Source organism: Daphnia pulicaria, chromosome 6 (assembly GCF_021234035.1).
Source record: "Daphnia pulicaria isolate SC F1-1A chromosome 6, SC_F0-13Bv2, whole genome shotgun sequence".
Taxonomy (NCBI): Eukaryota; Metazoa; Arthropoda; class Branchiopoda; order Diplostraca; family Daphniidae; genus Daphnia; species Daphnia pulicaria.
Genome location: NC_060918.1, coordinates 15,280,912 through 15,308,663, shown reverse-complemented (window position 1 = coordinate 15,308,663; position 27,752 = coordinate 15,280,912). Strand labels below are relative to the sequence as shown.

At 41.2% G+C, this 27,752-nt stretch overlaps 4 protein-coding genes across 6 annotated transcripts; 1 reads left to right on the top strand and 3 right to left on the bottom strand.

Annotated features, from left to right (window-relative positions):
- Nucleotides 1–6,080: 6,080 nt before the first annotated feature.
- Nucleotides 6,081–8,399, top strand: LOC124341844 (transmembrane protein KIAA1109 homolog). Of its 2 annotated transcripts, none has more exons than XM_046794794.1 (6): nucleotides 6,081–6,607; nucleotides 6,690–6,926; nucleotides 7,021–7,200; nucleotides 7,284–7,411; nucleotides 7,486–7,730; nucleotides 7,819–8,399. In XM_046794794.1, exons 1-6 carry the CDS (start codon nucleotides 6,112–6,114, stop codon nucleotides 8,117–8,119), a joined length of 1,587 nt encoding a protein of 528 aa, XP_046650750.1. In that variant the 5' UTR covers nucleotides 6,081–6,111; the 3' UTR covers nucleotides 8,120–8,399. The 2 variants fall into 2 exon arrangements, with proteins under 2 accessions (XP_046650750.1, XP_046650749.1); XM_046794793.1 differs by having other exon boundaries at nucleotides 6,082–6,607; nucleotides 7,281–7,411.
- Nucleotides 8,137–10,257, bottom strand: LOC124341846. Of its 2 annotated transcripts, XM_046794796.1 has the most exons (5): nucleotides 9,859–10,257; nucleotides 9,732–9,799; nucleotides 9,253–9,637; nucleotides 9,004–9,145; nucleotides 8,137–8,900 (listed from the first exon to the last, which is right to left on the bottom strand). In XM_046794796.1, exons 3-5 carry the CDS (start codon nucleotides 9,603–9,605, stop codon nucleotides 8,430–8,432), a joined length of 966 nt encoding a protein of 321 aa, XP_046650752.1. In that variant the 5' UTR covers nucleotides 9,606–9,637; nucleotides 9,732–9,799; nucleotides 9,859–10,257; the 3' UTR covers nucleotides 8,137–8,429. The 2 variants fall into 2 exon arrangements, with proteins under 2 accessions (XP_046650752.1, XP_046650751.1); XM_046794795.1 differs by having other exon boundaries at nucleotides 9,732–10,257.
- A 2,477-nt stretch (nucleotides 10,258–12,734) lies between these two features.
- Nucleotides 12,735–20,040, bottom strand: LOC124344442. Its single transcript, XM_046797984.1, has 5 exons — nucleotides 19,322–20,040; nucleotides 19,143–19,222; nucleotides 15,290–15,545; nucleotides 13,846–13,912; nucleotides 12,735–13,741 (listed from the first exon to the last, which is right to left on the bottom strand). The coding sequence occupies exons 1-5, from the start codon at nucleotides 19,594–19,596 to the stop codon at nucleotides 13,553–13,555; spliced, it is 867 nt and encodes a 288-aa protein (XP_046653940.1). The 5' UTR covers nucleotides 19,597–20,040; the 3' UTR covers nucleotides 12,735–13,552.
- A 249-nt stretch (nucleotides 20,041–20,289) lies between these two features.
- Nucleotides 20,290–21,490, bottom strand: LOC124341787. Its single transcript, XM_046794729.1, has 4 exons — nucleotides 21,316–21,490; nucleotides 21,094–21,222; nucleotides 20,700–21,001; nucleotides 20,290–20,615 (listed from the first exon to the last, which is right to left on the bottom strand). The coding sequence occupies exons 1-4, from the start codon at nucleotides 21,344–21,346 to the stop codon at nucleotides 20,547–20,549; spliced, it is 531 nt and encodes a 176-aa protein (XP_046650685.1). The 5' UTR covers nucleotides 21,347–21,490; the 3' UTR covers nucleotides 20,290–20,546.
- Between the last annotated feature and the right edge of the window lie 6,262 nt (nucleotides 21,491–27,752).

Sequence of the window (27,752 nt, the reverse complement as noted above, 5' to 3'; positions counted from 1 at the left end):
TAAAAGCACGTTGACATTCCATAAAGATATCGAGATAAATGGTAAGCTTCCGCCGTCTCCAAATTCTCTCAGCCTTCCTGAAGGCCTTCCTCAGTCTTCTAACTTCATCGTTGATCCAGGGAGCGCTAGGGCGAAGTTTGACACTCTTTGTCCTCAAAGGTTCGTGGAAGTCGAGGAGACTGCTAAGACCATCATTGTATTTCTCTACAAGCAAGTCGAATGAGGTGGAAGGTTCGACGATGAGAGGAAGAGCAGACAAATCGGAGAGAAATGAGTCGAGGGAGAAAGACTTGTAGGACCCGAAGGTCACACGCTTAGTAGGGTAAGAGCGAAAAGAGCAGAAAACGGACGCGTGGTTGCTGAAAAACCTGCCAGTAGACAACATGACATCGAATGGCCTATTTAGTCGGGATAAACTCGCCAACAATCGTTGCTGTAGTTGTAAAAGTTCTTTAATTATTGAGAAGTCCACGTGCTTTTTTTAGTCCTTTTAGCTGTTGAGATTGTACGAACTTCTTTGCAATTTGTATGTCAACAGCTTGTGTTCCATTAAACATTTTCAGCAGATTTCCTTTGTTGTCTTCAAAGGCATATGTAGAGTAAACCCACAATGGATCCCATTGGTAAATAGGTTCCCCAAGATGCAGTAGCTGGTGCACATTGAACGTCTTATTAACAATGTCATATATACGTTTAAAATCTTCAACAAACTTCTAAAAAAGTACGATAGCTTTTTGAACATCAGAATATGAAATTTCTATTTGGCTCAGAGCATATACAGTCTCAGAAAGTAGAAGAAAGTGGTTATAGAATTAGACAGGAAAATATCCTTTAATATCAATGGTCCGTAATAGAAAATAAAATTACGTCACGCCGATCCTTTCCAGAAAACTCGTTTCAACAATGGGCAGTACAATCTGGTTATGTTAGGCGGAGGTCTTACAAGTAAATGCAAACTATCAATCAGTTCAATGGTGGATGGTTTTCCGATATAATAGTTTTTTTTTTGTTTGAGGAAGAAAACCAGAGATCTGCAAGCTGCTTCATTACTCCTGAATCAATACAATGGAGAGAATCCCAAACGAATGCGGTATAAGTTCGTCTACCATTCCTCTGAGTATGGTTTCAATTTTGTTGAAAGTTGTATTGAATAGACTTGTCTGTACACAAAATTCTTCCCTTTAAATTTATTTGTGTTAATAACTTTTAACCTCCAAGTGTGCGCAGTTTTAATTTGAAACACAATCTGAGAGAAATTTTAGTGTCATTTTCCAGGACAAGGGAAACTTTTGACAACTGGCGGTTAGAGGAGGCATCCTTTTTTTTACTTTAGTGTGTGCAACCAACTTTGAAGCAGTTTTCCAGCAAGACAGATTTCTGATATTGAAAAAAGATTAATACAGGGTTGTAGATTTCGTTAAACTGATCATTAAAGAAATGATCAGTATAATGATATAGCCTACCTTTCGTTTTTTTTTTTTTTTTTCAGAAAGCCTGTCTTTTGGTTTAATTACTTAGAAAATTTAATTATAAGGCCCAATTGCCCGGCCCAGTCAGCGACAGGTAGCCCCATCGTATGTCTGGGCACCTTCCAAGCAACAATCGACTGGCCCGTCGATGTCAACGAGTCCGGCAACGGCTACGGTTCACGTGATAGAAAAGCTAAAGCAATCGGTCATTTGCACAACCACGCAGTGGAGACTAGGCATGGTACACGACGGGTACCCGAGTGTACCGTAGAGCAAAAATCAACATGCTGAAGCGTTACCCCTCGCCTGCAAAGAAGAAAGCAGACCTGGCCAGCCTAATGGACGAATATCCGCGCGTATTCGACGGAATTTGCAGAGCGATGTCCAGGCAACCGTGCCACTTCTCCTTAAAGGAAGGAGCCTCTCCAGTAAAAATGCACGGATCCCGCTCAGTATCGGAGCAATTGATAAACCATTCAGAGAAGAACTGGCCGAGCAAAGGGCCCAAGGCATCATCCGGAAAGTTCCGCTAAACACCACAACCCCATGGATCACGGAGTAGTCCTGGTACCGGAAAAGAAAGGAGGCGTAAGATTTTGCCCGGATTATCGGCCGCTGAATAAGTGGCTGGTCGGAGCCAAATTCGACAACCCAACACTATTTCAAACGGTCCTAACAATCCCCAGAGGCATGCTCTTCTTTACAGTAGTAGACGCACTGAAGGGGTGTCACCAATGCGCGCTTGACGAAACCTCCATGGCCTACACAACCTTTGTCACCTCGGAAGGCATACACCAATACACTCAAAAGCCAATGGGAATTTGCCACGCCGGAGACGATTATAGACGGCGATTCCATGACATTTTCGGCCACCTACGCAACACAGTCAGATGCATGGAGGACCTCATTATCTACTCCACCACGTACGAGGAGCATGTAGAATTAGTCCGCGCAGTTTTGAAGACAGCCAGCGACCACAACGTCGGCTTCAACCACGCCAAGACGACATTTGTAGAGCCTACCAGAAAATTTGCCGGATACATAGTGTCGGAAGAGAGTTTTCACCTAAGCCCAGATTTGACGAGAGCCATCAGGGAATTCCCACAACCACGGAACGTCACCGACCTTCGGTCATTCTACGGGCTGTGTCAACAGGTCGGAAACTTTAGCAGCATAGCCACAGCACTAGCCACCCTCTTCCCATTGCTAAAGAAAAACTTTGAATGGAGCTGGGGCACGTAGCAAGAATCAGCTTTCCAGACCGCAAGAAACTGATCGAGCAAGTACAAGAGCTCGCGTTCTACAACCCGAACAGGATCACGTCTCTCCAAGTCGACGCATCCCGTCTTCACGGCCTAGGCTTTATCCGAAAGCAACAACAGCCAGCAAGCGGCATTTTTTCAAGCCGGATCCCGTTTCTTCTCATCGGCCGAATCCAGGTACACAATGATAAAGCTGGAATGCCTCGCGGCCGCGTGGGCCATGAAGAAATGTAGGCCCTTTCTAGAGGGATTACCATCGTTGACCTCGTAACAGACCACCGATCGCTGATCCCAATCTTCAACGAGTATTCACTCGACAAACTGGACAACCCGCGCTTGCTCCGCCTCCGCCTAAAAATGACCTGCTTCATATTTACAGCAAAATGGGTCCCGGGCAGGATCAACGTGGAAGCAGATGCACTCTCGAGATCGCCGATCGAACGCGCGTCGTTTATTAAAGAATCTTCTAGAGGAAACAAAAACACTTTTTGGGCATGTTCTGGAACACCTTTCGGAATAGCTTTAGAAATATATTCGATGAATTTATTTCTAATTTTATAGATAAATCCCCTTACAATTTTCTTAAAATGTTCCGGTTACTATAATTTAAGAAATCATTATTTAATTATAAGATCATAGACATTCCAGTGATAACGAGTATAAATCCAATAATATACCCTACTAACAAAAGTCATCCAATTGACAAAGGATGAAGGTAAATATGGGATGGATTCTTTTTTTAAGAGTAATAACTTTTGCAAGAAGAAGCTCGAATTATGTAGAAGAAAGTTAAAATAAAATGGGCCAATCATAAGAACCTAATCGTGAATTAAGGGTTTGAAGCCTACCTAGGCTGCTAAACCCTTAGAGGTTATTACCCCGGACTGGGTTTAAAGGCAAATTTGCTAGAGGAGTAGAGGACAGACTTGTAATGTGACCGTATAGGATGAGGTTACACCACAGTAAACTCAGATAGTAATTAATCTATCGATACTGTGTACCACACACTCTAAAAGTTTTTAGGCCTACTAAGACCCCTGTTCTAGTAGTGTTTTGGTGAATGCCACTAAGGGGGTATTAACTAGTTTTGGGGGCACTAACAGCTCTTAGTATCCCCTAGTACTAAGCCTCAGTACCCGTGGTACGAAGGGCCTAGGACCACACCTACGAATCAATTTTGATTAATTTTTAAAAAGATTTCCTGAGTTGGGACTCGAACCATCAGCCTATCGTATGGCAAGGCCATAACACTTATTATATATTACAAAAGATATAAATAATGATAAGTTCAAATAAGCGCTATATGTATACCGCCAAATTTTTTCGCAAGTTTTGACAAGCCCAGATGAGCCTCCATAAAAGTATTCAGTCAAGGGCAAACCTCGGCCTCGACCGTCATCCACTACAGACCTACTACCATGGTAATAGTACGTCACGATTGCGTACTTACCGAATTCCCTTCGTAGGCGTACCTTCGTATCGCTTCGTATGCACAGTGGCGGTTTGACACTGAAAAACTAAGTAGTTCAGTGGCCTACGCCACTTATTTGTGCAAATCCACTTAAAAAACTAAAATCCACTTAAGTGTATGCTTAAGTATATGCTTTTAAATGTATGCTTACTTCATTACTACCTTTTAAGAAACAAGTATGAGAAATTCCGCTAAGTGTCAAATATGCACCGAGGAATACAAGTATAGCTGTACTTAAACTGTCAGTAGTAGGGGTTATGGCATCTACAAGCCTTTTATTAACAAGCGCGCGATATATCAATTAAGTGGTGTGATACTAACAGCAGACACGATTTCGTCGTTTCTCTGTAACGTTTCTACTGTTGTCCCTGTTGAGATGTCAGCAGATACTGAATAATAAGAAATTAAAAGTTCTAGGGTCGAACCATCAACCTTCAGCGTCCTATGACAGATCTACAACCACTACACTAACCAATTGTATCAGAAATTGTTAGCTATAAATAACTTTTATATTTTTTACGTACTCTAAATTTTTTCATGCTGTCCGAAAAGTGTTCAATTAAAATGATAATCTAGCACTATAATCTACACCTCATACCTATTTTTTATTATAATACAATGGAAAATACTCCAGGCATCCATTGTAAAAAACAAGTATTTGAAAATGCCTCTCGAAATGCCTACTGAAACGTTTCAGTTGGCAATAGTAGGAACGATGACCGTCTCTAATCCCTTGATTGGGAAGGGACAGCAAAGGAGAATAAACAAAAATGTCCTTCTATTTCCTTTTGTCGGCTCCCCGCTCCCTACCTACTCGTTTGTTTTGCCTTGATGCTGACCTTGTCCTTGTTTTTTTTTCCTTTTGGGAGGGAGGCTTGGTGGGCCTGGTGTAAAAGGGTGGGAAGAAGGGTGAAAGCGGATGAAATGCTGTGGGTTGAATTCTAGAACCCACCCACCCCCAACTGTCAATATACAATCACCCAACAGGCCGTAATCATGATGTGTCAACTGATTGACAAGCAAATCGTCATGATACCACTCCGTATTGATTAGTTAGTTAGTTAGTTTTAATTTAAATTCATATAATATACTACGGCTTATTGTTGAAACCGTAAGTGTGAGACTGAAATATTTTCTAAGTCCATACCCCTAGTGATTCATTGCTAGTCTGATACATTTTGAAAGAAATAAGGAACAGTAGCTCAGTCAATGGCGTACTAAGCTAGTAATTTTTCAAATTGGTTTTATAGTTCGAACCTCGTCGATGTCTTCGGAAAAAAAGTTTAAATTTGTTTCCTGTCAACTAACTGGTGGGTGGTGGTGGGCGGTGGCGAGGGTTGGGAACGAATATTAGGCGAGGGAGGTGGGTGATGAGGTAGAAAGGAAGAGTTAGAGTTAGGGTGACTATATTCGGTACTCGCGCCCCTTTGTCCGATACAATGAGCCTACTTAACTTAAGTACCCAAATATCTTTTTAAGTAGATTTGCACAAACAAGTAGATTTTTTTCAGTAGCAAACCGCCACTGTGTGGAGGGGCACGGAATTTCTTTTTGGACACCCCTACGAAGACGGTACTAAGCGGCTTCGTAGCCAGTAGCCACCAGTACTAGGTAGTACGGGTCGACAAATTTAGAGTGCAGCTGATAGTGCATTCAACCGAGCCTTCAACGACATATTTAGTTCGCGATCAAGGTAATTATAGGTAAAGGTAATATCCTACATGTCAAACTTCAAGTCCTAGAATCGACTACATGGGCACGAACCTTTTGATGAGGCAAGTGAGCGTGCTGGCCGTTGATTTGCAAAATGAGAGGATTGAAAATCAATGCAATCAAACAATCAAGAACCCGGACAAAGTTCCCGCCAGACGGATTTTCGATTGCCTCCTCTCCAACCAAATGACCGGCCATGATATTCATTCATGGCGATCTGGGATGGGATCAACTCCAGCTCATGATTTCCAAATCCACAACAGCCGACTTAATCAAAATGTACCTCAAGCTGGACGAATTCTTCCAGCAGCAATTCCGTAGCAGCAGACGCATCTTTTCCACGTTGTCGGCTACCGGAGGCGGCCATTCTATTCGCCGCAAAGGAGCGGCTAAAAATGTTGCCACCAAAATACCCGGAAGCGCTGAACCGGCCGGCCCGTCCATCGAAGCTCAGCACCATCGACACTGGCAAGGCGTCTTAAGGCGTGTTGCTGGTCTGGAAATAGCCACTTTACCTACGCCTTTGCCGATGACGGGCACCATTCTGGGTGGCACAATGGAACTCCATGGCGGTCATATCTCCCTAGCTTGTTTCCACGGTGTCAACTTCAAATCAAAATCGTGGGCGCTGTTTAGCCTAAAAGATCCTTGTGTGTCGTTCGCCACTGAAGCCCAAGAGATTCCGGGGGACGGTATGTTAAATTTCTGGATTTTTTCAGACTACAATTGTACGTATTTACGTCTGCTTTTTTTTAAATTGTTTTTAATTTGCAGCCGATCCCAAGGATATTCATGTCGTTCAGAACCTGTCCTTTAGCCTTGGACTGAGTGGTCCTGGTGCTCACACACCTGTTGGCATTGGTTATCGCGTTATCGAGCAACAACAGCAGCAAAATAGTCCAGCATCCATGGCAACGGTATGTCGCATATCGCGGACACAACTATACCCTCCACAATTCAAAACGATCCAGGATTGGTTCCTCTACGCTTTCGCCAACAGCCGAATAGACGGTAACAATAAAAATGTCGATATTTGTCGATATTTTTTTTCCGACTGTTTCGGTGTTATGCCATAATCAAATCACCTTTGTGCTTGTCAATCTAGCCATGGAGAGATTTCCTAGTTTGGAGCGGGAACGAGAACGTTCCAACTCTGGTGCTCCTCAGCTGTTTGTGAAGACGCCCGATTATCACCATGCGGCCGAAATCATTTTCGCTTTCCCCAGTCTACAGCTTCATCTGAAATCAGAGCACTTGCAAACTGGTGTCACTCCATCACTGACCGGTAAATTCACGAATTAAAAATAACAATAAAAAAAAATCTGTTTTAATTATATTTTAAAAAATTCGTATTTTATTTGACAGAAGAAAAACCAAGTGTAGACTGCAGTTTCATCACGGATTTCGAAGATCATATTTTCGTCACGGTCGATGCCGACGCATTCTTTTTTCTGCACGATCTGATATCGTCGTACGTCCGCGAGAAGGAGCGAGTGGTACGTTCCATCCACTTCGTTTTGAACCACACGTTACCCATTTGTAATATTCAAAATCTGATTGTGTCTTTTAGATTCTTGCTTCAGTCGCTAGCAATCAACGTACCCAAAGTCCTGAACTTCAAAAAGCGGCTGTGAGTGGCACGGCTGGCAGTTCTAGTTTGTCTGAACCGAGCTCCGGCCAAGGAAGTCCAGCTATCAATAATGCCCCGCTTTCACTGCAACTCACCAACGAAGATGAGAAGAAACGTCGCCTTTTGGAACAGATCGACTGGCGCAATTATGAATGCAAAACATGGCATCTAGAACCAACTGTTCGGTATGTTTTTCTTTCCCTGAATTTCTGTTTCCACTCGCCATGAATCTCATGATCTAATTTGCTCCACCTGCGTTACGATGACTACCAGATTGCTGTCGTGGGCCGGGAAACGAATCGAACCTTACGGAGTAGAGTACATCCTAAACAAACTGGGGTTCTCGCAAGCCCGTACAACCATCCCGAAATGGGTTCAGCGTGGCGCTATGGACCCACTCGACAAAATTCTTTCTCTAGTCTTGTCGCGCACCATCGCCGCCCAACGAGCCAAAGAATCACAGACGTCAAATTCCACTGCCATCAGTGGGGCCGTCACCGGTGGCGGCGGTAGTAGCGGTGCGGGCCTCGGTTCCAACAATGCAGTCAACAACGCCCGACCGGCGATGAAATAACATTTTCAGACTGCCTATACTAATTCGATAACGCAGCGAGCGTTGAATAATTCATTGTTGTTTTCATCAAAATGCGTGTTTGTTTATGACGACGATGTTTTTGTCAATTTTCTTTAGTTTTGTTTTCTCTTGCAACAACGATTCTAGCATTAATGGTGAGGCCAGGGCTAACTAAACCTATGAATAACGAATAATAATAAAAAATAGTAGGCTATTGATTTGCATGGCTGTAATTTTTGTAATATTTTGGTTGTGTTTAAAATACACGTTTTCCAATGGTGCTCTAACAGACTAGAAACATTGGACAGTGTCATGTCGGGTAAAGCTGGGCCAGTGGACTGTTATCGGATCCTCGCCGCCGACTCACGTAACTCTTGGATGACGATTTGCTTTTGACGGCCGGTTGCTGTGGTTCGCTCGGTCCATTTACCACCGAGGAGCGCCCTGGGCAAGAGCTCGGTCTTGTGACTTCGGACGATGCCAACGCCGACACTTTCGTCTTCAACGGCCGCCGCGGCTCTGTCGGTTGTTGCACGTGTATAGACTGCGCTTTGGATGGGTGGGGCTGCTGGACCTTGCTCTCCTCGGACGTGGTTTTTTTCAGGCGATTAGCACGATGGAACAAGATCAATCCGCCAGGATCGGTCACTGGCGAATTCACTTTCCCCCGCTCAGAGCGCGGGGTTTGGAATGGCGACGTGCCCGGCGTTTGGAAGCGTACAGTTCTTTTTGGTCCATGAGGTTGTGGCGACTTGTCTTTGAGATTCTCCCGACTGGATAACTACAGATGATTCGTTGCATTCAGATACAAATAATTGTACATAGTAATTCACTGTTCATAAAAGGAAATAGCAATTGAAACTTATGTGAGCATCAACTCTTACGCTGAGTTCTTCCAGTTCGTCCATGAGATCAGTTAGAGCAGCGATGGCTGCTGCTTTTTCGTCGTTACGCGGGGTGGCGTTCGGCGTGGCGCCAGTCGATGGTGACCCGTTAGGCGTCATTTCGTTGCCACTCAGTTTTAACCTAAATAATAAGCGACACGTGAGCAGCACAGTGGCGGTCACTAATTGCCGCCACAATGGCTATGGAAACATTGCGGTAAAGGATCGAAGGAGAAGAAGCCAACTCACCTGATGGCTGCAGCGGCCGCTTTGGCGGCCGAAGCAATGTTTCCAATTTTCAGATCTCTGCGCATATGAGGCGCAATCCAGATGGGCAATTCCGCCGGAGAGATGCCCAGCTTGTGGCTCTGCTGGCGTAGCCTCAGCTCGATGTTGGCCAGCCATTCTTCCACCTCTTCTTGCTGCAAGATCTGCGAATTGTCCGCCTCGCCAGCTTCCTGTGCCGCCCGGCGGGCTTTCAGTCTGAGCAATTGCTTGCGACAGTAGCGGGCCCTCTCGATGGCCTCCTTCTCTTCGTCCGTGAGGACGGAGACGTCCATTCCGAAACCCTGGCCGTAGACGTAGCGAACAGCCGTCTCCATGCTGTAGGTCTTGGCGGCCACCACCTCTCTGGCTGCCCGTCATCACAGCGTCGATATAAAACCCCAAATAATTGCTCATATCTCTCAGATCGTGAATGGAATCAAACAGGGCGGTGATCCACTTACCATGTTGGAAGACGTCCTCCTCTTCGTCGTCCTCTTCTTCCTGGTGTTTTTGTAAAGCAGATAGGGCACTGGAGAAAAACATGGTGAATAAATAAGTTTGTCCACTCGACAGTTGATTGTTAATCACCAGTGACAAGTAGCACTCGTCGAACCCTGAATTCCGAAATTGGGCGACAGTTTTCAGTAACTTGTATCACAAACGATCAAATCGTCACTGGGAAACGACCCGAAACTCGAGGATCTGACGACTTGAATTACACAGGCGACTGCTGCGATCCGGCTCGACCGAGCCCAACGGCATTGCACGACAACACTGCTGCAGTCTGACCGTTAGCTCGATCCTTTTGCAAACGACAGCCATGTGTGTGTAAGCTTCCCATTCCGGCGGCGGGAAACTTTGTTGTAATGGAGACGCGCGTGTCTAGCAGAGTCCAGAAATATGTTATATATACGTATATACCTAGATGTGTATGTATATAATAGGTGGGGTTTTCTTGCTTTCGATCAGAGGAAGAAATAGAGGAAGCAAGCAAGCAAGCAATGAAGGAAGGAAGGAAGAAAAGAGGTGGGCATTGTTAACAGAATGTGTGTGTCTATATACTCTCTCTCTTGCAATATATATATCTATGTGTATGCCCAGTTACAAATCTTATGTACAGCGCAACTCGCGGGGCACGTATTTGTTAGTCCTGACTTTGGTGCTCTTTTTCTAACCTGATGTGGGGCGGGTCCCGTAAAAGTCTATCACGCACAACAATATACAACGTATAGAGTATAGACGAAAACTCCAGTAAACTGTGTGTGTTGTTGTGTGTGTGTGTGTGTGTGTGTGTGTGTGTGTGTGTGTATGCAGAAGGGGTTCTGGGAAGAAATTACGCGGAGAAAATCGAGCTATAATGCACGTCGCGTGGCTTTCCACTTTCAACGAGCCAACGATCAGAATACAATAAAATATCGGCAAAAACATAAAGGGAAAAACAAAAAACAAAAAGAAATACTAAAAGGACAGAAGAAAAAGAAGTAAATCACCGTGTATAAAATAGGTATGTCCCGTACACACACACTACTACATCAAACCGAAAGTCTCTGCGCAGTTGTACGCAGGCTTATCAGTTATCAGTTTAGAGTCGAGGGAAAGAAGTTGATTTTGATGTAGACGGTGGCTATATGCATGTATAGCTATAGCTGCTGCTGGGTCATATCGACGATGTTATTCGCGTGATACGACGATTGGCGTCGTTGAGCACCTTCTCGATCATGAGCGACCTGGACAGGAGGAGAAGCGATCGATGCGGCTCTCGGTGGTTCTCGTAACTTTCTTCTTCTCTTCTTCTATATACCAGAAGACTCGTGTGCGTTCCTCATGCTGCTCTCGATACGTCAAAGTCTCCTGGTATGTGGACTAATCATGCGTCATCCGCCTCCGCAAACATGATGAAATGTCCCAATTCTCTCACTAAAGGTCATCCCACCCCCACCCCATAATCAACTCAACAAATATGATGAAACACAACAGCAACGCACTCGATCGTCGATCAGGGAAAAAAAGAAACATATTTTTAGCATCCGCATCACGAACATGTAGGTTATCCATTTTTTTATTTTTTAGCCTGCACGTGTGTACTAGGCTGCCTGGCTGCCAGTGCCAGGAGCTTGCGAAATACTCGATGTGCTCCATATAAAAGAAAAATGGCCTTGGCTGGGAACAATTGGCGTAGTCGTCGAATCGTCGAAGTAACTCAATTTATTTTATATTTACCTCTGCGCCAAGTGTGTATGCAAAGCATGTTTATGTTTGCGATCCAGTCGACATGTATAGTTTGGCTCTTTTCAAGTTTAAAAATCGACCCGGTTGGCATGGCGACGTCGCCCTCAACACAGCATTTCCATGTTTTATTTATAGACGACTTCCGTGAGAGACATGGCAGTCGGCGGCATTCAGGAGTGCATCACCTTGATCCCTTCCGCCCCTTGGCCGGCCAATCCATGAATCCAGCAGTATTATGGACGGTCGTTTCATGCATATGCTGCTGGATTGTGTGGGAGCAGCTCCTTATTCCATTGCCCTGTGCTGTGTGCGTGTATCGGTGCAGACGAGGTCAGATATATTCGCTGTCTTTTTATGATCTGCCGATCAAGTGCGTAGCGATCCGACTAGAACGATCGAGCGTCAACCTATTTCTCCCAGCTGAGTTGTATATCTATGGTCGGTCATTGATTTCACGGCTTGTTTTGGTGAGAGAGCTAGCAGCGCCTCAATCATGTCACTGGAAAGTTCGATGAAACGAGCACCACTCCACACTCGGCCAACTCCGCTTTATCCCCGATTTATGGTAGATCCCAACTGCTTTGGGGTAATTATACACCGTGAATCTATACGCTGGAATAATTGTGCCATCGATTCTAGATTCCAGCATGCCAAATACGTATCCGTATGTGTTGTCTCCCTTACCCGAGCTGTTATAAGTCAATCGTGAAATTTCGTGTTGACACGTTAATATATGACAACACATCTACATTTTCCAATGTTTTAAAGGTATTGCTGCTTGCTTGTTAAATCAATCCAACACCTTATTTATTTCCCCCTTGGATGAAACATATTTTCATTCAATAGTATAGAGACTTGTTATAAGACCGACCTCCAATGCCCTTCCATCGGCAACTGCGTGTCGTGAATATGACAGAGATATTGAATTGCTATTCCGTTCTTTATTTGTTCTTCCCTTTGTTAAGGTGTATGAAGGAACGTGCGAACGTGTTAACATGTTGTCCGCCTTCCCGTTTAACCCGCGCAAAAACTTTGACGTGTTCAGGGTGCTCTAATACGCTCAACAATAAAATGATAAAATGAGCGATTGCTAAATTACGAATGATTACGCGTGACGTCTTCATGCATCATGCCACGGAAAAATGAAGGCTCTTCGAGACTTCTATACTCCACGTCGAAACGCGAAACGACTTGATCTCATTTTCATATAGCCAATCAGGCGAGCAGAGTCAAATCAAATGAAGGCTCGAATTCGGCAATATATTATGGAGGTAATAAACACATTTCATAATTCAAACAAAAATGAACGTGAGCACACGCACAGCAGAGACCGATCAAGAAAACGAAAAGGAAAATACTTTTTAGGATAATTATTTAGTGGTCACAAAGAATGAAGTGAAAACTGGCTGTTCGTGTTCGTATTCAAGTTGATTAATATTGTAATGATAGTCATTTTAAAATTTAACAATAACAAAGATTCATTTCTATCTATAGCAATAATCTCAAATAATCTAAAAAAAAATGGTGTGCAAAAATAAGGAAAAAGCTGGAAAAAGAGAAATCGTAATCTCAATTGTTTATCAGTCATATTATATATATCAGTAATCAGCATAAGCGCATTTACTCTACAGCAATCTACGCGTACCTTTTCAACATAATTTTGTTATTTATTTTTTGCAAATGTTATTGCAAACATTCACGAGGAAACATTAAGGGGACAATAAATATTGGAATAAACAGAAGTTTGCATTTGTTACTCGTGTACCAACAATGCAAAGAGCATGCATAAACGTGATGGCTGCCTACTGACAGGGTCACCAAGTTCGATTAGATAATTCATTGATTATGCTCGCCTAAATGCGGAATACGCTGAAATGTTGATTTTTATGTAGAAAGGTCGTATAATAAGTTCATAGAGTAGCTATATAGTTCCATTATGAGAAAAGTGCTTCATCTCGTGCAATACTTCAAATAGCAACAAAGAATAATTTTCGATTTCGATACAGTCTTTCTTCAGGGCGGCCTTGAATTTCGCGGGCGAACTTATCTAATTTTAATTTGGTTTCATGCTCTTCATCGCCCCATAAGCTGCGCCAATCGACATTCTTGACAGCGTCACCGGGAAGTTGTTGTCCTTGCTGTGCCGGTGTTGCTGTTCGGAGGAGCTTTCGCCAAATCCGGAAGAGAAATGATGAGAATATGCGGATTCGGAATCGTCTTTCTGCGAAATGGGGCTCACATCCTAGTTAAGAAAATATTGGAAAAACCACCAAGGCGGCAGATATAGAGAGACTTGTCGTAATTGTCAATGATTCGGATGAAGCAATCATAATAGAACTTATATACCTTGTTGCCCATGAATTTGTTGCTGCTTGCGAAACTACCAGCGTGTCCAGCGCTGCTCGAGTTCAGCCTGCATGTCCACGCAGGCGCATGCGCATATCCACAAAATTGAGGAATAAAGTTGGAAATGTTTTAATAATCTGCCATTTACAAAGAATGCCAAGCCAAGAACCGACGACATGAAACGATGCGACCTTTTGGTGAAAGTGTGTCAACTTTGCATATATTAACCGATGCAAACGTGACGACGTCATAGATCACAGGCGATCGAGAATTCGTGCGAAGAAATAGGCAAAATAGCAGGTCATTGAATATATCGATGTAGCTATCAACCTTTCGGACGTGAGCAGTGGGTAACAGTTCAAATGTTGCCCCACCCCCTCCCTCATATTTTCATGCGTTTCTTTTCCGAAGGCGCGCCATTTTTCAAATAAAAAACTCTAGAAATTTCCATAGGTTACTGCACGGTAGCTAACATTGCTTTAATAACATACAGCAATGGAGCCCATAAATAAAAAATATATAAATAATCCATATTGACCTGATGCACGCACATGAATGAACTTCAGGAACGACATTGTCACGCATCATACTGATCAACCCGACATTTTATGTGTGAAACAAAACTGACTGTGAAATATGATGATGGATCTCATCGCATTGTAATTGATCGTGAGTGGAACGGAGCGCTTGTTGTAACCAAGTTCGTTCAAAAGTGAACGGAGGCCTCAGACTGTCTGACTGCCTCCCGTCAAATCGCCATGCCATTTATTTAAAAACTCACAGAGAACGAACTACCGGTAGGCAAAAGTCAATATCGTCTGAGGCATTGTATCGATTTCACTTGTATAGTACATACCGGTATCAGACTTCCAGGAGTAGGCCTATTAAAACAGTGAACGATAGGTATTTGGTGGGGTGGATATTGTACGTTTTGCATAAACCCGTACGTTAAAACTTGGGTATAAGACGTGAATGATCATTCATGGATTATTCGCGTCAGTATCGATTTAATGTCATTTCTTTATGCAATTGAGAAATTGAAATTGAAACGTGACAAAATATCGGGAAATGACATTTGAAACCAAATAGGGGATTGTTTTAGGGAAAGGTTTAAAGAAGGTGGACTGCATGCTTCTGCAGCGTCATCAGAATCTTATGAATGGAGAACACCTCGATTCAACATTGCATTTCGTACATTCACACGCGAAATCCGAATGCATCATCAAATATTCAGCACATTTTTATTAAGAAAAAAAGTTAAAAAAAAGTAATTTGAATGAAAAAATGGTTTTGTTCTTATACGATCACAATCGCATACTATTTTACAGAACGGTAACCCTAAGATTGAAATATCTTTGAAAAATACAATCTAATAGTGTGATTTATAAATATTTCCTATATCTTAAATTATTAACATAGTTACAGTAGTTATTTTTCAACTAACCGTGAAGAAGTATCGTGTGATGCTGCCGAAGAACCAAATGTGGAGAACAACACGCCAGCCGGACCGTTTTGTCGGTGATGCAGGTTTTTCTGGAATGCTGCTTCTCCTTTATTTCGAGGTTCCTTGGTAGAATCATTGCCAACTAGCGCCAGGTCCCTGAAGCTTTTCAATTGTTCCTGCTCCTGCCTGGTGTTCCACTGCATTTTGCTAGTGGCCGATTCTTTGCTATAAGTCTTGACCACCCTTTCTCGTTGCACTTGATGCGCAAAACGTCATTAGATGGTCAAAGATAAAAATGAATTAAAAATCTAGTCGCCTCTCTCGTATAATCTTTTACAATTGGGAAAAGACTGCAACACCTCCCATCGCACTTAAGCAACAGGTGAGTACAACAAAGATATATCATATCACATCAAGATATCAAGGATACAAGATTCCTTCGGTAATGTCCTTCGGGAATGTTTTTAAACGTTAAAGAGACAGAAAATCAAGGTTAAATAGTAGATAAATACATACTATTATGTTTGGAAAATTTTGTTTCCCTTTATTCTCTTAAATTAATTGATTCTTATTAACTAATTGACTAATTGCGAGCCCGAAGGGCGAAGCTAATAATCGCATACGCAGAAAAAAAAAAGCCATGTCACTTTGTATGTATGTATGTATGTCCCGCTCCATAGCTCGGGCGTTTTACGACAGATTTCGGACTTTTTGGTCTTAAAAATTACACAAAAAATATTCGGTGCGACCAGAACAAAAATAATTTTTTTTACTTAATTAGTTCTCCCATAAATAATGAAAAACTGCTAAAATAATTGTTTAACGACTGGTGACATCTTGCGGTGGCGACTACAACTTTTTCACCTTAGGTTTAAATTCCACTTTCCCTTCTTAACGTGGTTGTCATTTACTTAACGTGTTAAGTTTAAAATAACGTGTTAAGTTTAAAATTAATTCTTTCTTGTCGAATATTTTTTATTGAAATATATTCGCTATGGATGGTTAAACATGATTTAAAACCACCAGATGCCCATAGCATCGCCTTGATGACGCAATCTTTGATGACACAACCATGACGCAATAACCAGATTTGCATTTATGTTTGGAGTTATTTGACTAAACGATGGTTATTTTTTAAATTCAATTATTGAACTTGATGTGTAAAAATAGGAACATATGAGTTGAGGAAACCAAACGTTAATACCTTGCAAGAATATTGAACTGTGACAGAAAAATCCTGTTTTAAGACAAAAAAGTCTGTGAAGAAAAGTGTGAATAACAGATTCACAACAGATTTCAGACTTTTTTGTCTTAAAAATTACACAAAAAATATGCGGTGCTGCCAGAACAAGAATAATTTTATTTACTTTGATAATGGATCGAATTAAAAAAAGAAAAATAGATTTGTGGTTATGACACTGGCATGATAATGAAGAGGGCCATGGTTCAAGTCTAATTATAGATTTACTTTTTTTAGAATAAAAATATTGTTTTGACCCCATGCCAATTGTTAACCATGACTCAGACAAAACAAAATATCGCGATAGAATTTTTTTCCAGAAAATTTCAGAGAAAAAACATAATTTACAGAAAAATTCTGAAAAATTAGGATGGCATTTAGCAAAAAATCCGACTTAACAATAGGCCCTGAATTTGTTATTTAAGACAGTTTTCAACTGGCTTACGATTATCCCTTCGCGGCGAGCTGATAAGCTTGCTTTTCTATCTAATAATTAAAGTAAGTAATCGTTAAAGAGACAGAAAATCAAGGTTAAATAGTAGATAAATACATACTATTATGTTTGGAAAATTTTGTTTCCCTTTATTCTCTTAAATTAATTGATTCTTATTAACTAATTGACTAATAATCTGTCAATATTATCATAATATTCGTAATATTCGAAGTCGCACCTCTCATATTATTATGAGTGGTGCGACTTAGGTGTGGCGGAGGCTTCGCCCCGCCACCCCACGTCACACTTCATGTTTAGATTAAGTTAAAGTAACACTTATTACTATAGTAACAATACAATTATATCATGCGGTCACATGTTGCATTACATGAGTCTTGGCTAATAGATAGCGAACTACCATCATAGGGGAGACTGGAGTAAGACGGGACGGTTTTCGTTTCTCCCCCATATCTCCCTATATAATCATCCTATTTTATTTGTTTTTACATTTTTATATATTTAACATATAGAGGTACCCCCCATATTTTTTATTTAATTTTAGAGTAAACCGTTTACCCGTAGGAAACGGCTAAAGTTTTCAAAAATTTGTGGGAGGTGCCTATTTTGGGGGATAAATGAGGACACTAGGGTGGGTGGGGTGGGACATTTGAGTTATAAGCCTTAAAATTTGTTAAAAATTAAAAAAAAAATTGAATTCATGTTTCCCTATATCAATTCTATATGTCTGTAAAAAAAATTGAAGAATTATCGTGTAAATTGAGATTTAAATTTTATGAAAAAAATAGCTTAGCTACGCCCGATTTGAGGGCGGAGCTCCCTGCCTATCTCAACTGCAGTAAAATTTGCTGTCCCAAATTCCCGATAATCTCTCTTTTTTTAAAATGTCCATATTTCCTAAAATAATGGGCCTAAAATTCCAATTTTTTTCTTAAACGATAAAGAAATGAACAAAGTTTCTTCCCATATAAATATATTATGTATTTTTTTGTATTTTTTCCGGAATACCTTTTATGGCGGCGAAAAATTTTTACATCAAAAAGCTGTTTTTTTTATTTTGTCAATAACTCCCACAGTTATTGACAAAATCACACCAAACTTCAACCCCGATTAGATAACATGTTTTTACATGTTACACTAAAAAAAATTTCCAATTAATTGATATTTTCGATTTTTCCCCTCACTGTCCCTCTTGACCCGGTGTCCCAGAATACTCCAGTCTCCCGTACCCATTTTTTCCCTTCTATTAATGTAACAATGATGGTCTAATGGTCATCAACCCAGACTGCCATTCGCATGGTTCGCGGTTCGAATCTCGATCAAGTCGGAAAAGTTTACTAAGTTTGTAATTTTTGAAAAATTCCTCTTAATAAGCTTTCGGAGGTAAATGGAAGTGGAAGATCGGTGGTAACTCTTCACGACCGCAAGAAGATCTTGATGACCGAGGAGAGGACAGAGGAAGAAGGGAGAGATGACCCAGAGCTTCAAAATGAATATAATCTAACATTTTTAAAATGTTCCTCAACTTCTTGGTTGATGACTAACTGTTAAAAAAGGAGGCATAGAAATTTTACTGACAACCAAATTTATTTAAAAAATCAAGATAAAAAATAGTAAACAAAAAGAGTTAATAATAAAACAAAAAGGGTTAAAAAAATAAAAGTGGGAAAATACAAAGTAAAAAGAAGAATAAAGACAAAATCGAAATCGAACATAAAAACCAAATCAAATAATTAATACTCTCCCCTCCCATAGCAGAAAACTTGTCTTGCTAGGGAAGATCCAAACTTTTTGTTTCTTTTTGTTTACACTGCTGAGCATGCACTGACAGTTGGAAGGTTACGCAAAAAAAGCGAATTCACTGCCTAGGATTCGGCAACCAGCTAGGTAACAAGTACGCAAATTAAGATTTTAAAACAGTAATGAAAACAAATGAAACCCCGTTAGGACATGTATCAAATTTTGACAGAATTATGTACAAAATTTGGTGACGATTGGTCATTCAGGGAAGAAACGTATAAAGGATAACTAAATGGACATTAAACCCTCTGAATTTCACTACTAGCTACTACTACCCTACCCCCTATACCCCACACCCTATATTGTTAAGGACCTTCGTATATAAATATACCTCAGGGATAATTTAATAACCTTAAACTGACCTTCAGCGAAGACATCGTATTCGTCCTCCGATTCGTCTTGCCGATAACCGAGAGAACCCGTTCCGTACATGACCGACAGACTTTCGATCGCATTCAACGAAAAAGATTACGATCTTAAATCACCACTACTGCGGATGAGTAGGACGGTCGAATAAAAATGTTAAAAAATCAATCGATACCTTTGGTGTTTTATCCGGACTGTTGGCGGGGTGAGACAGAAATGCGCCGCAGTTATTTCCTCGATAATTGGCCGTCTTCGGTTGTGTCTAATAACCGACTTGGACAGCCTTGGCTGTTCTTCCCTCCGCCGATGGACAAGAAATGAACAAAGTGAAATGAGTCTAAAGTTATCTACGGGGTAGTCTAGTCGTATCGATACAGCAGCGAAATGACTCCATGTAAGACAGTCGGCCGCGAGCTTAGATTCGTGTCCTCGCTCCTCTACCTCTGACATCTACGTGCTGTCTACAACAAACATGTCGGCTTGATAGTCTATGGCTATGGCTCTCATGACAGCCAAGATAGACTGGCCTTTATCACGGAAGAAAGTTAATCGCTCTTCTTGTTGTCCCGCTTTTCTCCGAGGAACCATTACATTGCACAAAAAAAAAGCTCGTTGGGATTTTTTTTTTTTTCTTTCACGACTTCCAAATAGATGCGCAAGAAAATATAGGAGCAGAACTTCACTTGGCCGAGGTAGAGGCAAAGAAAACAAAAATGAATAACAATGTCAAATAGGAGGAGATACAAAGCGTACAAAACCAAAAAATGAAACTTGACATGCCTCACAAGTCTCAACCGCGACTTTTGATTTGAGTCTCATATTTTAACCACGCAACCAACAATCAATAGATACTATATATATACTTACAGACATCAATTCTAGAATGCAGTCTTAGCGTGATTGGCCGACCGCAAATAATAATCAGTTCGCAATTTTCGATTCTGAGTGCAATTTTTTGCGGAAGCTCCTCACAAAATTTACTGTTGTTTGGGGCTTTGAGCCCATCAAATGGTCTGTTAAGTCGGATTCCACACCACTAATCGATTATTTAAAACAAAATAAGCTTTGAAAAAATAAATGTAGAAGGTTATAATTTTAAAAATTACGTTAACAATCAACTATTGTTGAAATATTTGAAGATAATTGTATTATACTATACTAACCATGAATTCAAAACACGCTTTAGTGTAGTACATCAATACAGATATGCACACCCTATGTATGGTATACTTTGTGCATCGCTACGTAATGCGTACATATTATTGCAAAGAAATCATTTTGCGATTGGCGCTCAGTACCGGCCTAACAATGTAATTTGTCGTTTTAGTATTTTGTTAAGTCAGACCGGGTTGAGGGCCTCCATCATTTTTACAGCAACGAAGTTACCAGTACAGTTAATGTCATTGATCGACATCTTGTTTTGACTTGCCCTGTGAGCTCCTAGTCGTCACTCGATCTTCCTTCATTCGCTATATTCAGTAATTTGTAAATATAAATGTGAAGCGTTGCAAATGTTTCACGTAGAACTAAAACGGTAATCGTTAAAAATTTACCGCAATTTGAATGGCTTCTTCTTCGTTTGACTTTCCCGCCAAATCTTGGCTGTTGCCAACCGACCGAGGACGGACGTGGCCGCTCAAGATCTTGCCACGACCTGCCGTTTTCTTGTAGCTGGCCGTTCTAGAAGCATGTGGTTTGAGACTCACAACCTTGACCGACAGCCCCTTGACGCTTTCCTGCGGCGGCTGCTCCGACTCGTCGTCGGAACCTTCGATGATCCGCAGTTCGTTGCCTTCGTAATGTACACTCGCCGCAGCGGTTCCCGCACTGTAGGTCTTGTAAATTCGATCTTCCTCTGTTAAACATGACACAGCAAACGTGGTTCGTTGTTGGAACAAGTGGTGCAAGCAGCGTATAGGCAAAAACAAAACAAGCAAAAGTTCATACCGTTTGCGGCGTAACGAGTCCGCTGGAAATCGGCACGCGAACCAGACGATGCTTTGTCCGGCGTTGAAGACAGTCCACTTGCCCTGTGCCTATTCCTTATGGCCTCGATAACCGCTTTGGTGGCCCGCCCTGGTCAACAATGAAATATCTTCGTCAATGCTACGCCGCTTGGTCAATCGACAACACGTCAATAAGCGAAAAAGTAAAAAAACAAACATTTACCATGATCGAAACCATCAGGAGTGCTAGCCATTGCGAATCAATTCAACGCTGCCCTCACCAGTGCCGAATCGAGTCCCTATAGAAAATCACACACGGTTGAATTGTTAATAATAATGCACTAATCAAGTGATGTAAGAAAAGAGGACGTTCGGGTGCGTCGGAGTCTTTGACCGTACTGGACTAAATAGGAGTGGGACACGCCTGGAATTGACGCAGCAATAACCCGCCGAATAGTGTAGAACTTGCAAGTATAGCGGAAGTAGACGGAACGCATGACCAATATATACGCTGGCTATTTGTCCGCGTCAGGTGTCAAGACTGGAACTCGAAGAGAAAGAAACTTGGCCAACTTTGAGAGTGATCGAGAGTAGATAGTCCGAGTGCTGACGCTATATGTTTCTAGGTAGTAGCCTACAATTGATTCGCTGCGAATGACTATATTACTCTATACACAACAAAGCTTGTTATTCTCAGACTGCGTATAATTGTATTTATAGTATAGCCTTTGCCATGGCCTGGCTATAATACGCTGCAATGCCATCCATAATAAAATTGTATACGTTAAAAGGAACAAGTCAATTGGCTGAGCCCGAGTGGATCAGCAGTCGGGAACTTTATTTTATAGACGACATACACTCGATCACATAGTAGGCGGAGTACGCAGTTCGTTCGGTAAGAATAAGACGCCAGCAGAGCAGCTAGCGGCTAGTCAATATGATTAAGTCCAAACAAAACTGAGAAAGCAGGTTAGATATTTCGAGAAATAGACGTGATCGATTCCAGCGAGTATCTTCCGTCTCGACGGCAAACTGTTTCGATTCGAAATCTCGTTTTCGTTTATATGTAGCATACATTTCCAATGTATACTACTTTACTACTATAGTACTGTTAATATGTTAACATTACGCAGACATATTTATTTATTCGTGTTTGCCAATTACAACATTGGTCAAAATATGAGCACGTCGCGTATGCGACAACAACGCTGAAGTTGCTGGGACAACGGAGAAAAACTGCAAAAAGTAGTGACTGAGCTTAACGTTGATTGCAGACATACTGTAAGTAGAGAGAATATTGATACTAGTTCTGCGAAAAGCCTATTGTTGTGACATGAATTAACAATGATCAATCGTGATTAGCATAGTGCTACGTTCTCACATATCCCGCGTCAATCAATCAAAGATTGCTGAGATCAGAGCCTTATAATTGGCCATCTCTGTGACCTTTCAATTTAGTCATACTCTGTATTGTGTATTTTGGCTATACCAATCAAGTACAGTACAGTAGCTAGTTGATTATAGGCTTCAACGCCAATAGCAATACAGTTGTACAGTTGCAGTTGTACAGTTGCTGCGCCCTCTTTTACTAGTCACTGCAATTGGCTATGCCAGCAAAGACGAAGTCCCGGCGCGGTGAAAAGCACGTCATGCTTCGATTACACGAAATGTAAGGCAATGAGGACAAAAGGTATGCCGTAATCGACTTCAACCGAATTGACAATCTTTTCAGCGTTTCTGCCGCGCTCACGACGACTGCTGCCTCCCCGACTCGGGGAAAACAACCGAAAACAACATAACAAATAAAAAGGACCCGTTCCGTGACATTTGACCGACCTTTGCCGCTCCATAAAGTAAACATGTTTTTTATCTAGTTGTACAGCGTACATGTATATATTATATACTCTTAAGTCTCTGTTTATTTGCCAACGTATATTCATAGCTGGCAAAATAGTAGACCTACACACGGCGTTAGATCAATGAAAGAAAACATGAAACCTCACACATAAACGGCCTCAAGCTAGACATTGCAAATATTTGGTAAATTTTTAAGTTAACATAACTCACAGTTTTGTCCAGGATAAATTTTTTTAGGTCTACAAACTAATCCACAATTTACAAAAAAAAAAGACCGCCAAATTATTCTTTATGAGGAATGGATACACGGCATCGGAGCATTATTAGCGTGGGATTTTTAGATACGCAAAAACGTGGTTGTGCAAGATGATGCAATTATCTGACACGAACGCAACAAGTTGTGAATATTTAAAGTACACTTGTAGAAGTAGAAGGCACTTGGAAATAAATTACGACCTCAGTGAATTACAAACAAATTCGATTGAAGCGTCTTACTTCAAGGTTGTCATCCAACCTACTCAGACTTATTTTTATTCTTTAAATCTTTAGACTTTATTGTATAAAAGACTAGCTAATACAAACAGAATAAGGAGGAGGAGTTGCGCGCCTCATTAAATGATATGCCCTCAAACGACTAAATCAGTTATATGCTACCAAAAATTAAAGTTTCTTGTTTGCTCGATCCTTCCTCAGCTTTTATTTTATGTGCTTCAAAGTTCTGTACAACGTGGGCACTGATTGGAGATCTTCCGGCGTAGGCGATGCTTACATAAATTAAAAATTGATGTAATAGGAATCGCCAGGGGACTATACAGTATACATCATCCGCGTATTCACGTCGCTATCCTTCCCATTATGCTATAGATTATGCAACGTGTTTATTTTGTGGGTTGTCGCGTTCCCTTTTGTTTGTTTTTTCGCGTTTTTCTCCCTCCATCTCATTTTGCTTTTATTCGTACCAAAAAGCTTCTTTGGCCTTCACTAGGTGGCACGGCGCTCAAATTTCCCCGCAAATAGAAACAGAAACAGCTGCATCACTGATTTGATTTTATGTAAAATAAAACTCAAATCTTATATTCAGCAAGTATCACTACATTTCATCATTTGCGTCTATTTCGCATTGTTCCGCTTTTTTTATTATTATTTTGTATTTATTACTAAAATTCCAAAATATTTTTTTGTTAATGCGAATGAATTCGGATTCGCTATTTTCAATCAAATCAAATGGGATTTTTTTATTAAACTCGAATTGCGCTTTCGACGTGGATTGATTGGGAGTGGGAGTTCCTTTAAAGCTTATCTCGTTTCGCACTTTCGCTAGACGGCTGCTGGATTCGTCTGACGTGAAGCAATTGAGCATCGATTGCCAGGAAATGAGATTCATGCGGATTCATGCCGTAAATAAGAAGCAGAAATGCTGAATTATACTGAGCCTATACAATTCAAAAGCTGTTGCAATTCGTTAGATATAAAGTAATAAGATTTTTTCGAAAAATCAATCACCCACTTCCAGTGGGTGGAGTAATATGCACGTAGAGTCTCAGCAGTTAAACTGCAACGCAACAGTTTGCTACGCGGTACATACACTTCGTTCTACATGTTATAAATATGAATTTGAATATCAAGTGAGTATATAAGGCAACACATCATTTGACTCCGAACCCAATCCCTCTGCTGGCTCATACCAAAAAGGGGCTGTAATATAACACAGCGCGCTCCCGAATTCATCCGTGATGAATATGTTCCGATAAGTTATTTTTTATCTCGTTATTCCGGTTATTCCCTCATTTTGCTCCTTTTTTTATTTGCTTGTAATGTAACCTGAGCATAATGCTCGCGAAGGATCTTCTTTTTGGTCATGTCCTAGAAAATCGAGTGCTGCTGTAAAAAAAATAATAATAAATACAAAAAAATATGAATGGCAACTGCTTCAGCTGAGCGCAGACGTATATAAGTGAAACATTAACTTCCAAATATGATGGACGAATAAAAAACGGTGGGATAGTGATCGTTATACCTTGTAAGGGTTTATAGTGTTGCATTTGAGCGGAAAAAAAAAAAAAAAAAAAAAAAGGTGAGGTAAGGTCTGGAGACATGGGGAGACAAATTCCCAACATTATTCTTTAGTTTAAATATCCAATATTGTTACTTCTGTCCGAAGGTAGGCGTGTAGCCAGATGCGCGGCCAGATGCGCCCTTTTATGTAATACTCAAGATGGTGGCACTGGGAACGAATATTATTGAATTATTTGTGGTATGTATATACTAGCAGTTTTGTATAATATCGTCGCATTATATAATAATGCGAATCATTTATATTGCGTAACACATCTATACGCAGCCAACACAGGGAGTCTAATTCTATGATGAGCGCGTCTTTCAAAAATGTGGAATAATCACGCAGCCTGTTTATTCATTTGACTTATTTGAAACGCACATTATTACTCTGAAGTGGTCAAGTGGACATGCAAAATCAGGGAGTGTCCTTTATTAGGTCCCCCAGCATGCAACGGCTAAATCGAATTTAACAACCTCATTCTGATAATTGTCCTTGTGTTGTCTCGTTGCTCGTTCCTGTCTCGCCATGAGACCAAGGCTTTGTAGACATCCTAATACTACCTATCGCCGCTGCTCTGGGCGTTAGTATCTATAGGCTCTGTCAGTTTACACCTAATAATCTGGGGGCTGATGATATGCGGATATTCCCCCAGTGAAAAAGCCCTGACCCCAGCAGATGATCTAAGCAAGAATTGTCAATTTGATAAATAAGCCTTGGTAATGAGGAGATGATTAGCTAGTTGGCGCCAGCAGTCGATATACGGATTCAGTTCACTGCTGTGAAGTAGTCAGAACAACAACTTAATTGTCTGCTGTTGTTATACACGCCGAATCATTTCTCACTTGAGCGAACCGACCATTTCTTGCACACATGTACGTATATTTAATGCAAGAAAAAGGCAAGAAGCAAAATACATTTGATCTGGGATTGACGTCAGATGAGAAATCTCACGTCTGCAAGACGCGACACGCATCAAATATTTTGCAACAGCGAATATGCAACCGATTGACTTGACTTATATGATTCTCCGCGGCTCATTGGAAATTCACTGCACCTACTTCAGCAGAAAACGTTTGTTCAGATGCCCCTCTGTCTCCCGATACTCGTCGGAAGACATTATTTAAAATCAAACTAGGTTCTGTCTATATATACCTCAAAATAAGTAGGCCAAACCTCTATATTTATCTATGTGATCCATAAATGCGTGAATCCACATCCAAAAATCTCCAGTCTTTTTGGGTTCGCTCTTCGTCTACAGTCGCCATGAAATATGCAATGGAACCAACCAATAGTTGATTTTTTTTTCTCCGACGCTCCAAGAAATAAAACATAACGAAGGAAATAGGGCGACACGCACGTATGCGCAAATCCGTCTGCCGCTTTCTTATAAAATATGGTTTGTCCTTTTTTTCCTCTTATTTTTTATTTTTTTATTTTTTTTTTTTTGGGTGGGGGGGGGGTGGCTTTTTATCCCGCGTAAAATGAGCGGGTGCTACGTGATGGGGATTGGGGAGAAACATTAGAATATAACATAGCCATAACGCATCAGCCGAAGGAAAACAGCAGCGCTGTTTCACTTCGTTGGGTGCCAAACTCGTGGCGGAAGCGTTTCGAATAAGCCGCCAGCCCGCGTAGCTGTCGAATTGCACAGCACGAGTGCACAGTTCTTGTTTCTCTCTAGTCGCATACACTTCTGAGAGGGTTTGCTGATCCGATTGCAAGGGACGCTCTCTTTTTTCTTCTGTTTTCGGCCTTCCAATTTTTATCGTTTTTTTTTCTTTCTTCCTCTTGTGTAGACTTTACCGCTCGTGCCGCCGCTCCTTTGTTCTTCTTACAACAGACAGCTCTTTTTTTTCTTCTTTTCTAGATAGAGAGAGAGATAAACATATATAATATATATATATATCGTCATCGATGTAATATTTATATGTTTCTGCGTCTTCGACTGACAAAACATACCGACAAATGCAATCAGGCGCTAGCTGAGTTCTGTCAACTGCACAGCACAGCACTACAGCTTTGATTTGGTTTTCTTTGCTGAAATTCTATTTCAACGGGGGAGGAAAAAAAAAGAACGACGGAGATGTTGCTGCGGAAGAGGTCCGATGCCGGGCACGTGTATACACGCGGAGATATTGACGGTTCATCACGACAGGGCGGTCCATATTAGACATACACACCGAGTAATACTGTCTTTCATTATTGAATGAAGAGTCAATCATGTATTAGATTTCTCTCTTGTCTTGACTTAACGTCTGGTTTCATCTTCTTTCTTAGTCTGCAAAGGGTATTAGGTGCCCTGGTTTCATTTAATATTTGGAGATTTGTTCTTTTTTTGGCGGGCTTTGTACTCTGCACATCCACCTTCAACGTATATATATGTACATTCTGTGTGCAATATAATACCTGCATTTATTGGCGTAAAAGCCCGGTGCGTGTAGACTACACAGCGGTAGAGTATGGATCGTGAGCCGAATATCAACTGTACATAACCAATTAACCATCATCTTCCACTTAGGCGATGTAGCGCTTTAGTGGATTCCGGATTATTTGCACAGATGTCACGTTACGTCCAATAAAAGCTGTTGGGGGTGAAATTTTACTCGACAACCTGAGTTGTCAATTAAATAACCGCAATGACGGATCAACTAAGAATTTCTACTTCAGAAACTTTTAGTTTCCCAGTTGGTTTCAATTTCGTGTGGCCGAAATGTGTCTCGATTCAAATAGAAACGAACCGAGTT